Source organism: Schistocerca gregaria, chromosome 1 (assembly GCF_023897955.1).
Source record: "Schistocerca gregaria isolate iqSchGreg1 chromosome 1, iqSchGreg1.2, whole genome shotgun sequence".
Classification (NCBI taxonomy): Eukaryota; Metazoa; Arthropoda; class Insecta; order Orthoptera; family Acrididae; genus Schistocerca; species Schistocerca gregaria.
Window position 1 is genome coordinate 12,062,525 of NC_064920.1, and position 13,271 is coordinate 12,075,795.

Genomic DNA, 13,271 nt, shown 5'->3' on the forward strand with positions numbered 1-13,271 from the left:
GATTGTATGGAGGGTGGCCGAGAACCCCCATTTGAATTTGTGCAGAAGTGCTGCGACTGAGTGGACCATATGAGGCTTTGCATTGTCGTGGAGCAGAATGACCCCACAGGTGAGACTGCCTGGTCATTTTGATTTGATCGCTTGGCAAAGGGTGGTCAAGGTTTGTGAGTGATGCTGGGCATTCACTGTTGTGCCATGCTGCAGGAAGGGAATCAGAAGGGGGCATCTTGGTCAAACAAGAATGTCAGCATAACCTTTCCTGCGCTCATGTGGATGACGACATCCAGCCGTACATGCAGAACTGGTTAACATTGCAGCCCCAGGAATTTTATGAGACAGCCATTCACCGCCTTGTGTCACAGTGGGACAAGTGTCTCAACAGCCAGGGTCAATACTTCTAACATACAGGTACTGGTTCCGTAATTATGCCTCCCGCTCATTTCTTTTTGAACACCCCTTATATGTAATGGATCAGAATGGAGCAATAAATGATGTTCATGATGACGATTTTAGTACATCATAATGATTTGTCTTTTGAATAAATCAGAGAAGAATAATGAAGTTTGGAATTTGCAGCTATATTTTAGAAATGTTCATATGCAGGTGTAATAATAATGTTCTAATTGTAATAAAACATTTAAATTTATTAATACATTTATTAATAAGAGCATGACTACTGTTTACATATCTATGCAAATGTGATACAGTTTTGAAGTTGTTAAATATTTCATATTTATGAGTTTCATTGCAAATATTTCTGTACTGGGATTTGAACTATCCAAAGTTTAATAACCACTTTTGTCTGCCATTGAAACCAAATGGGATTATAAACAAGTGCGAAATAATCTTAGAAAAACTCATTATAAGCTGTGTTTCAATACTTGGATCTATTCTTGCAATAGGCTAATAGTAGGACAGTCTCGTTATCCAAATCTCAAAAGTTTTGTCAAGATTTGTAAAAAGGTCTCCAGGAGAAAAAAATACTGAAAAGTACTGAGATATACAAAGAAACGCAAGGAGCTACTTATATATAAGAGCTATTTAAACTTTTAAAAAATTATGTGATTCTGTGACAGTGTTGGAGGATGGTTTGTTGATGACACTAGCTTGGTAGTAAAGGATGGCTGTATGCAACATTGGCTTGGTTTCAGATAGTGCAGTTCATGGCATAAGTTCATGGCTTTTAGAAAATAAACTAATCCTAAATCACAGAAGGACTCAGTTGTTACAGTTTCTAACACACAATTCTACAAAACCTGATGTTTTAATTTCACACAATGGGCACATGGTTAGTGAAACTGAACAGTTCAAATTTCTAGGTGTTCAGATAGATGGTAAGCTGTCATGGAAAGCCCACATTCAGGATATTGTTCAAAGACTTAATGCTGCCATTTTTACTATTTGAATGATATCTAAATTGAGTGATTGTTCAACAGAAAAATTAGTCTGCTTTGCTTATTTTCATTTGCTTATGTCGTACGGTATTATATTTTGAGGGTAACTCTTCCCATTCTAAAAGGATATTTTTGGCTCAGAAACCAGCGGTTTGGGCAATAAGTGGTGTAAGTTCATGAACCTCTTGTCGACCCCTGTTCATGAGTCTGGGTATTTTGACACTGGCCTCTCAATATATGTATTTCTTACTGTAATTTCTTGTTAACAATATTATCTTAGTCCCAAGAATAAGCAGCTTTCACTCAGTTAATACTCAGCAGAAATCAAACCTGCATTTGGATTGCACTTCCTTAACTCTTGTGTATGAAAGTATGCAGTATATTGCTGCATCCATTTTCAATAAGCTACACTCGAATTCAAAAGTCTTAGTAGTAATCCATGTGCTTTAAAATTGAAACTGAAGAGTTTCCTCATGGGTCACCCCTTCTCTTCTGTTGAGTTCCTTGAAAAATTAAGCTGATTCTTATTGAGCTGTTGACTGCATTTATTTATGTCTTTACTTTTTTTGGGTTCATAAATATTTTCTTTTTTTGGTTTCATAAATACAGAGTGGTGCAGGGAACAGGAAATTTTGAACGTTACAGTTAGGAGCACTGTAGCACCGGCAGATGTTTGAGACTTTGCACAATTGATGTGAACACATTGCCATTTAGTAATCATGAAGAATTGGACTGGTGCAGAACGTGCAGTAGCTGTGAGAGCATTTTACAAAAATGGTGATAGTGCGACTGCAGTGCAGAGAACATTTCGACAGCATTACCAGCTTGGACGTCATGGACGTGTCCCATCTGTGCATGCAATTACAACATGGGTGTGTAATTCTGAAGTAACAGGATCTGCCTTGAAAAAGAAACCTCCAGGTGGCATTCCAACAGTACGTACCCCAGAGAACATTGCAGCTGCTAGAGCTGCAATTGAGAGAAGTCCTCACCACTCCGTTCGACAGCATGCATCTTTGCTAGGGATTAAGCGATGAAACTTACAAAGAATACTGCACGAATTAGACTTCCATCCCTATAAGTTGCAGATTGTGCAACACTTACGTGTACAAGACCCAGTGTCACGTATGGAGTTTAGTAGCCAGATATTGGCTAAAATCAACGAGGATGGGCTAAAATCAACGAGGACACGAATTTCATTGGTAACTTATGGATATCAGATGAAGCCCATTTCCATATGAGCAGATTCGCAAACAAACAGAATTTTCATAATTGGACACAGGACAATCCTTGTGAGTTTCACCAGCGACCACTACATAGCGCCAAGGTCACAATACGGTGTGTTGTATCATATTGTGGTGTTATTGGCCCTTATTTTTTTGAACGTGAGGATGGTAGTGAGGTGACAGTAACATACACTTAATATGTTGAAATGCTTCAAACATTCTTTACACCGAGACTGTACGAGCTTAATCTTAAGGTCGAAAACATGTGGTTTCAGCAGGATGGAGCCACGTCACACACAGCTCAAGAATCAATGGCAGCAGTTCGTCAGTTGTTTGGAAGACGCATTATTTCACGTAACGGTGACATTGCATGGTCTGCGAAATCCCCTGATCTTAGTGTGTGCGACTTCTTCCTGGGGGGATATCTTAAAGGCAAGGTGTACCGTACACGTCCTGCAACAATCCATGAACTGAAGGAGAACACTGAAAACGAAATCACTGCCATTCCCTAAGATTTGCTACACCGCGCATTCCAGAGTTTTCATAACAGGCTGTTAGAGTGTGAACGCCGAATGGGAGGACATCTTTCCAATGTCATGTTTAAAAAGTAGACACTTTTGGACATTTTGATTGTAAAGACATACTGAATACATTCACTTTCGTTAATAAATTAATAGTTTCATGAATTTATTCATGGAAATGACGTTATTTTGAAATTTCCCATTTCCCCCTGCGCCACCCTGTATTTTACTTTTATCAGTTATTACTTAAGTGTTGTAATTTCATGTACTGACACATTCCATGACCTTGGAGAATTGCTCCTCAATTTGGTCTTATGGAACTTGATGTGTAAATAAAATAAAAAAAACTAGTGCTCCAATTTGTTCCAGGAAACTTTCACTGTCTACAAACATGATAGAGAAGATTGCAGGTGTGAGTACACTGAAAAATTTAAAAATTCTTTCTCTGGGAAGAAACTACATTAAGGCTTTCTCAGGACTGGTAATACATAAGGATATATAACTTTACAATATTTAAGATATTAGTCTAACAACAATATGAAATAGGGGAGTTTGCTACTCACCACATACAGGAGGTACTGAGTGGCAGGCTGTTACATTGAAAGAAGACTGCTTGACATTATCAGCTGTTGGACTAAATCCTTTCTCATATGTAGACAACTCTCTCTCTCTCTCTCTCTCTCTCTCTCTCTCTCTCTCTCTCTCTAGCCAGCCCACTGGCATTAAGGCCTGACTGTGACTGCAACTGCAGCCAGTCAGGAGCGGGAATGGATCATGGGTTGAGGTGGAGGAGGAAAGGGGGGAGGAGAGCAGTGTAGGGGTGGGGGAAGATGCCAGTGGGAGTGTGCAGGTACATGTTGGGGTCAGTATGTGGGCTGCACAGTGGAGCATCAGGAGGTTGTGCTGTTTGGGTAAAAGAGGAGACGACTATGCAGTTGTGGTAGACAGTTAGGAAGCCAGTGTGGTAGCAGGGAAGCGGATAGAGGCAGGTGGAGGACAGGGAGAAGTAAAGAGTGAGGTCATGTGGTTATGAGAAAAAGGATACATTTCTAGCAGTGTTCCCACAGCTCCTGTTGCTATACCATCCATCACTCAGCTCGTATCTATAGATGCCACATACCTCTACACTAACACCTCCAATGCCCTCAGCCTTGCCACCACTAAACACAACTTTTCCCAATATCTGATTCACACCAATCCTGGAAACCTTTTAGCCACCATGACCAAATCTATACTCGTCTATAAATAATTCTTCTTTGAGAACACGTCACCTAAAAAATAAATCTGCAATACAGCCATGGGTGCCAGTAAGGCATCATCCTGTGCCTACCTGTATGTAGGCCTTCCAGAGGAATCACTCACTCCCAGACCCCTTATCTGGTCTGTATTTATGATCTCGACTGAGGGCTCCCTTTACCACATTCCTCCAGAACCTCGAAACCTTTCCACACATTCACTTAACCTGGTCTTCCTCAGCCCAGCAAGCAACTTTCCCCAATATTGACCTTCATCTCAGAGATGTCCATATCAGTACCTCCAGCTGACATCAAACCTAGCAACCGTCAACAATACCTCCAACTGACACCATTTCACATCGAGAAGTCCCTTCCATAAAGTCTAGCCACCTGCAGTCACTAAGTACCTCTCCAAATATGCCAATGGCCTGAGACCTTTGCAGACCGAAATTACCCTCCTCACCTTGTCTACAAATAGATCTTGTGTTCTCTATCCTCCCAGTCACCTACCATTTCCCATGTAGCAACTGACCGGCCACAACAGAAGACCCCCCCCCCCCCATGATTTGGTACTGCCCAGGAATGAAGCAAATCACATTCTCCACTAGGGTTTCAACTAACTTTTGTTATGTTCAGAAATGACTAATAGTCTACACTATCCTCCACAACCCTCTGCAAGATTATTCCTCTGCCCACCCAACCTACATAATATCCTCATCCTTCCACATTCCACACCTGCTCCAAACCCCTCGCCTCTCGAATCACATCGGATCTATAATACGACAGCATTTAGTGGGTTAGAGTACTAAATGGCGAGTTCGTCAGAGCCCTCGCTTGATATAAATACAGATGAAGTTAGTGAAAAATCTATTAAAAAATTAAAATAAATATTGAAACCAGGTTGAATCCATACACAAGTATTGAAAACACAACCCTGACATTTTTAGGTTTATAAAAGACCAACCATAAAAACCAGACAAAACAGCTGAATAGGTAGATAAAATCAAGGCTAAATTTTCAGCATGAACATATTTTAAAGAGATGACTGATGTCTGTGAGTGGGTAACTACTCAGAAATAGTGGGTGACCGAGCTACTCTGTGACACGTTAAAATCTGACACCCACTATTTTGGCAAAAGTGTGCCACCACACAGAATCTTAAGACATGAACCACACTCATCTAATTGTCAGTTATGATAGAGGGCAGAGCTGGTGGGTCGCAGATCTGCCCTCAGGTCATCACATACAACACATTCAATTAAAATATGTTGTACCAACATCTGTGCTCCCCATCTGTGACACACTGGGGTCTCCTTGCATCATAAGAGAAAGTGGGCAATGTCCCACTCTTAAGCATTGTAAGTGATACTTCTTCAGCTCGTCACAGTCAGAAGGAAGTAAGCCACGGTGACACTGAAGTTTTCACAGAACACAGCCTATTATTCCTCACTTCCACCCACTGAGCTTCCTACCAGTGCAGACTCAGCATCTCCACTGTATGGTGAGTAGCAACTTTCCTTTTCATAATATTGCAGCATTAGTGATAAGGTGAACTATAAGGATTCTAAAAACTAACTGTCATTTAGATCAGGCCCACATAAAATTATGTTGTTGCCTCGCAGAACTTTTAAAATAGCCACACACCTCTCTTATAATTTTAAAAATAGGAGACTCATTTATTAAACAAATAAATATCTGGGTTATAAATAAAATAGAAAGAAACTTCCACATGGGAAAAATATATTAAAAACAAAGATTCCAAGACTTACCAAGCGGGAAAGCGCTGGTAGATAGGCACAATGAATAAAACACACAAACACAAACACAGAATTTCGAGCTTTCGCAACCGGCAGCTGCTTCATCAGGAAAGAGGGAAGGAAAAGGAAAGATAGGCACAATGAATAAAACACACAAACACACACACAGAATTTTGAGCTTGAGCTTTCGCAACCGGCGGCTGCTTCGTCAGGAAAGAAGGAAGGAAAAGGAAAGATGAAAGGATGTGGGTTTTAAGGCAGAGGGTAAGGAGTCATTCCAATCCCGGGAACGGAAAGACTTACCTCAGGGGGAAAAAGGGATAGGTATATACTCGCACGCGCACACACGCGCGCGCACGCACACACACACACACACACACACACACACACACACACACACACACACACACACACACACACACACACACATCCATCCATACATACACAGACACAAGCAGACATATTTAAAGGCAAAGAGTAAGGGCAGAGATGTCAGTCGATGCGGAAGTGCAGAGGCAAAGATGATGTTGAATGACAGGTGAGGTATGAGTGGCGGCAACTTGAAATTAGCGGAGATTGAGGCCTGGTGGATAATGAGAAGAGAGGATATATTAAAGGGCAAGTTCCCATCTCCGGAGTTCGGATATGTTGGTGTTGGTGGGAAGTATCCAGATAACCCGGACGGTGTAGCACTGTGTTATTACTATAAGAAGACTTACTATATTCACAATACATTAGAAGGACTTGCTAGTACCTGAAACTCTATTTCACGACTGCAGAATGATCCCTTGTTGGCTAAACTGACTGGTCTAAGTCTGTCAAAGCCAATGGAACTTCTTAGGAAGTCACAAAAATTGGTTGGCTATAACCTAGATGTTGAGATGTGTAACTCACTTAACTCGAGCAGGGGTGTGGTCACACGACATGATATTACATGGACAGACATTGCAGAACTGAAACGAAAATGGTTATCACAGGGGATAGTCGATGTGAAACAAAGGATGAAGGAATAATGTAGAGATCGAGAATTCTGAATATTTCATTATGATCTCCACTTCTCTATCACTACCTGATCAAGTCATGTCAGGGTTCCTCAGTCATAGAGTCCTTTATATTGAGTGCTGTGAGTTGCTTCAAGTTCCAGCTGTGTGGCCACACACACAGTACCGGGTTGCAGTGGTGAAGCCCACTTGTTGGTAATCTGGAAAGCCATCCCAAGAATCTGGCACTGACCATTCATCTCCAGCAATATGCATGAAGTGCCCTGGGAGACCTGCCCCCATGAACCATGGACCTTGCCGTTGGTGGAGAAGCTTGGGTGCCGCAGCGATACAGATGGCCGTACCGTAGGTGCAACCACAGTGGAGGGGTATCTGTTGAGAGGCCAGACAAACATGTGGTTCCTGAAGAGGGGCAACAGCCTTTTCAGTAGTTGCAGGGGCAACAGTCTGGATGATTGACTGATGTGGCCTTGCAACACTAACCAAAGCGGCCTTGCTGTGCTGGTACTGTGAACGGCTGAAAGCAAGGGGAAACTACAGCCATAATTTTTCCAGAGGGAATGCATCTTTACTGTATGGTTAAATGATGATGGTGTCCTCTTGGGTAAAATATTCCGGAGGTAAAATAGTCCCCCATTCGGATCCCCGAGCGGGGACTACTCAAGAGAATGTCATTATCAGGAGAAGGAAAACTGGCATTCTACAGATCGGAGCATGGAATGTCAGATCCCTTAATCGAGCAAGTAGGTTAGAAAATTTAAAAAGCGAAATGGATAGGTTGAAGTTGGATATAGTGGGAATTAGTGAAGTTTGGTGGCAGGAGGAACAAGACTATTGGTCAGGCAAATACAGGGTTATAAATACAAAATCAAATAGGGGTAATGCAGGAGTAGGTTTAATAATGAATAAAAAATAGGAGTGCAGGTAAGCTACTACCAACAGCATAGTGAATGCATTATTGTGGCCAAGATAGACACAAAGCCCATGCCTACTACAGTAGTACAAGTTTATATGCCAACTAGCTGTGCAGATGATGATGAAATTGATGAAATGTATGATGATATAAAAGAAATTATTCAGGTAGTGGAGGGAGATGAAAATTTAATAGTCACGGGTAACTGGAATTTGAGAGTAGGAAAAGGGAGAGAAGGAAACATAGCAGGTTAATATGGATTGGGGCTAAGAAATGAAAGAGGAAGCCGCCTGATAGAATTTTGCACAGAGAATAACTTAATCATCGCTAACACTTGGTTCAAGAATCATAAAAGAAGGTCGTATACAAGGAAGAATCCTGGAGATCCTGGAGGGTTTCAGATAGATGATATAATGGTAAGACAGAGATTTAGGAAACAGATTTTAAATTGTAAGACATTTCCAGGGGCAGATGTGGACTCTGACAAAAATCTAATGGTTATGAACTGTAGATTAAAACTGAAGAAACTGCAAAAAAGAGGGAATTTAAGGGGATGGGACCTGGATACACTGACTAAACCAGAGGTTGCACTGAGTTTCAGGGAGAGCATAAGGTAAAAACTGACAGGAATGGAGGAGAGAAATACAGTAGAAGAGAAATGGGCAGTTCTGAGGGATGAAGTAGTGAAGGCAGCAGAGGATCAAGTAGGTAAAAAGACGAGGGATAGTAGAAATCCTTGGGTAACAGAAGAAATATTGAATTTAATGGATGAATGAAGAAAATATAAAAACGCAGTAAATGAAGCAGGCAAAAAGGAATACAAACATCTCAAAAATGAGATAGACTGGAAGTGCAAAATGGCTAAGCAGGGATGGCTAGCGGACAAATGTAAGGATGTAGAGGCTTACCTCACAAGGGGTAAGATAGATACTGCCTACAGGAAAATCAAAGAGATCTTTGCAGAAAAGAGAGCCACTTGTATGAATATCAAGAGCGTTGATGGAAACCCAGTTCTAAAAAAGGAGGGAAAGCAGAAAGGTGGAAGGAGTATATAGATGGTCTATACAAGGGCGATGTACTTGAGGACAATATAATGGAAATGGAAGAGGATGTAGATGAAGATGAAATGAGAGATACGATACTGCGTAAAGAGTTTGACAGAGCACTGAAAGACCTGAGTCAAAACAAGGTCCCGGGAGTAGACAACATTTCATTGGAACTACTGACAGCCTTGGGAGAGCCAGTCCTGACAAAACTCTACCATCTGGTGAGCAAGATGTATGAGACAGGCGAAATACCCTCATACTTCAAGAAGAATATAACAATTCCAATCCCAAAGAAAGCAGGTGTAGACAAATGTGAAAATTGCCGAACTATCAGTTTAATAAGTCACAGCTGCAAAATACTAACGTGAATTCTTTACAGATGAATGGAAAAACTGGTAGCAGCCAACCTCGAGGAAGATCAATTTGGAATCCGCAGAAATATTGGAACATGTGAGGCAATACTGACCCTACGACTTCTCTTAGAAAATAGATTAAGGAAAGTCAAACCTACATTTCTAGCCTTTGTAGACTTAGAGACAGCTTTTGACAATGTTGACTAGAATACTCTCTTTCAAATTCTAAAGGTGGCAGGGGTAAAATACAGGGAGCGAACGGCTATTTACACTTAGTACAGAAACCAAATGGCAGTTATAAGAGTCGAGGGGCATGAAAGGGAAGCAGTGGTTGGGAAGGGAGTGAGACAGGGATGTAGCATCTCCCCGATGTTATTCAATCTGTATATTGAGCAAGCAGTAAAGGAAACAAAAGAAAAATTCGGAATTCGGAGTAGGTATAACTGATGATGGTCGAAGTAGAGAGGATATCAAATGTAGACTGGCAATGGCAAGGAAAGCGTTTTGGAAGAAGAGAAATTTGTTAACATCAAGTATAGATTTGAGTATCAGGAAGTCGTTTCTGAAAGTATTTGTATGGAGTGTAGCCATGTATGGAAATAAAACGTGGACGATAACTAGTTTGGACAAGAAGAGAATAGAAGCTTTCAAAATGTGGTGCTACAGAAGAATGCTGAAGATTAGATGGGTAGATCACATAACTAATGATGAGGTATTGAATAGAATTGGGTAGGAGTTTGTGGCACAACGTGACAAGAAGAAGGGACCGGTTGGTAGGACATGTTCTGAGGCGTCGAGGGATCACAAATTTAGCATTGGAAGGCAGTGTGGAGGGTAAAAATCATAGAGGGAGATCAAGAGACGATTACACTAAGCAGATTCAGAAGGATGTAGGTTGCAGTAAGTACTGGGAGATGAAGAAGCTTGCACAGGATAGAGTAGCATGGAGAGCTGCATCAAACCAGTTTCAGGACTGAAGACAACAACAACAGCCCTGGGAGACATCTAGTCTGGAGCCAAGTTTGTCCAATTTTTTCACAGGGAAGAAAAATTCAGGAGATGAAAGTAACTAAGCATATCCCCTGTGCAGAAGCCAATTTAAGGTGATGAAACCCCCTGTCTTTGCCATTTCTTTTGCTTTCTTGGTGAAGACATCTATTGCCAAGGCAGACACTGTCTGTCCAGTGAACCATTATCTGCCACCAGCACCTGTTCTTGCAACTGTACATGCCATATGTTTCATATGTTTATTTATTAGCCGTTCAGCATGTTTACCATGCATTTGGCTTCATCAAAATACATTTTACATATATCACAGAAGTACAATTTTTACATTATACATTATGCATCATACACACACGTACATCTTTTTAGAAGTTAGTAATTTGTACATTTTACTCAAATCATCGTTTTACATATACATAATACATAAACTTCTTACTAATCAGACAATTTCAGCAATAATCATTATACAGTTTACATTGAAGAATTAATTATATGGTTTTACACATTTAGTTAATGATAGTCACATTATTTCATTATTTATACAGTCCCTTCAAATTACTTCCAAGATATTCCTCAATTCAGTAACATGCTTGATTTTTGAGCCATGTGTCTAATACCTCCTTAAATTTAAAGTGGGTGAGGGTTCTGATGGATTGTGGCAGTTTATTATTTAACTCTAGACTTAGGTTTTGTGTCTGTTGTGTGTCAGTGACAGCTTACAATGTGGTATATCAAGCATACAGTTGTTTCAAGTGCTGTGCAAATGTAAATTCTTTCTCTGTGTAAATTGTTCTATATTTTCTTTTACGTATATAAAGCAGTTATACATATAGAGTCTAGGAAGTATCAGTATGTTTAATATACTGAAGTGCTCCTTACAGCTTTCTCTTGGACCCAATGCTTGTAAACATCTAATTGCTTTTTTTGCAATTTGAATACACAGTTTGTTCCTGGTGAATTACCCCATAACAGAAGCCCATATTGTAGCTGTGACTGAAAGAATGCATAGTAGCAAAACATCAATAAACTTTTACTGACAGAATTTCTTAGTTTATACAGTTGGAATATTACATGTGCAAGTGTGCCTGTAAGTCCCAATAGTTTAACACTGTGATTCTCTGCTTTCTGTATCTTCAGATTAAAATAAATTTCCTCTGTTTTTGTGTTGTTTATACACCACACACTACATTTTTCAGAAAGTTCACTATTTTTGTTTACCCACCTTTTGCATGCTATCATCTGTGGAGATTGTGGTCATATCATCAACACATAAAACATTTTTGCACACTATATAGTTTGAGAAGTTATTCACATAGATAATAAAGAGGAAGGATCCAAGAATGGAGCCCTGTGGAATTCCCCTCTTAATTTTCATTAAATCTGGCCTTTCATTGTTACACTGACTGTTGCCTGTTATTTAGGTATGACTTGATCAAATTAAGCAGTTTGTCTGCAATACCATAATATTCTAATTTTTTAACAATTATCTCATGTGATACTAAATCAAATGCTTTGCTCAAGTCTATGAGTGTTTCAGAGGTGGTCTGTTTCCTTTCAGTTATCATGTTTTCAATAGCTTTTATGGTTGACTGATTAGTTCTAAATCCAAACTGGCTGTCATTAAGTAATTTATGGCTCTCAAAATACATGTAAATCTGTGTGCGTGAGCAGCTCTCTATGATTTTGGTGAGTATAGGGGCAATTGATATTGGTCTATAGTTGTCTGGCATTTCTCTGTCACCCTTTTTGTTTATGGGGGGTGTAAATGAAATTTTAAGGCAATCAGGGATAATGCCATCACCAAGGATTTTATTTGCAAGGTAGAGTAGAGGAACTCTAATTTCCTTAATTATAGCCTTTATTACAAAGTTACTGAATCCATAGTAGTCTCCTGTTCTAGAGTTGTTCAACTTGTTTACAGAGTTATTTACATTTGTAACAGTTATTGTACTCTAGTTAAATCTTTTATCTGTTTTATTCTGTGATTGCGAAAGAGAAGTTTCTGCATCAGTTAAATCATCACATTTTGGTACCTGGGCATTTACTGAATTTATAAAGTGTCTGTTGAGAGTGTTGCAATTAATTGGGTTACTGATATCTTCTTTCCCCATGTTTATCTCACTTTTAACTATGTTCCTGGCAGCTTTACATTAATTTTTAGAATTTAAAATATACTCCTCATTTGCTTTCATTTTTTCAAATTTGTGTATTTTTCTTACGTTTATATATCTATTCTTGTTTTTGTGATTGCCTTCAATTTTGTCCTTCAGCATGAGTAGAAGGATTCTAATTTTATTGAGGTGCAGGGTGTACCACTTTTTTGTGTGTTGTGGTTTATGCATAGTACTACGGTTACCTCTTAGTAATAAGAGGGCAGTAACTGTCTAATGTATTTTTTATATTGGACATGAATGCAGAAAAGCTTTCATTTGTATCTTTGTCAATGGTTAGTATTCTAGCCCATTCCATTCTACTCAGTTCATTTCTCATTACTTCAATGTTCTCTTTGTTGAGAGCTCTATATGTAGATAGCATCCTGGTATCATCAAGTGTCAGATTACCAATTTTGAGTCATATGCCATTATGATCAGATAGTCCAAATTTGATAGTATCCCATTCTACTTGATTACTACACACATTGCTAATTATATTGTCAAGCCATGCCTCCAGTCCGGTCAGTTTTTCATTCAAGCAGTAGTAATTCATTGATATTAAGATACTTAGGATGTATACCACAGTTTTTCTCTATACTCTTACATCTATATTAATGTCTCCTGTGATAAATGTTTTATACTTCTTATATTTGGTATTCAGTAAGAT

At 39.6% G+C, this 13,271-nt stretch overlaps 1 protein-coding gene across 4 annotated transcripts in view; it reads left to right on the forward strand.

Annotated features, from left to right (window-relative positions):
* LOC126325647 (dynein axonemal light chain 1) overlaps nucleotides 1–13,271 on the forward strand; it is a 153,863-nt gene that overhangs the window by 72,565 nt on the left and 68,027 nt on the right. For 3 of the 4 annotated variants that reach the window (XM_049995357.1, XM_049995270.1, XM_049995422.1), the window contains one exon: nucleotides 3,511–3,622. In XM_049995357.1, coding sequence (XP_049851314.1) covers nucleotides 3,511–3,622 — 112 coding nt within the window. The remainder of the gene's footprint in view (nucleotides 1–3,510; nucleotides 3,623–13,271) is intronic. The other variant, XM_049995279.1, reaches the window with a different exon arrangement.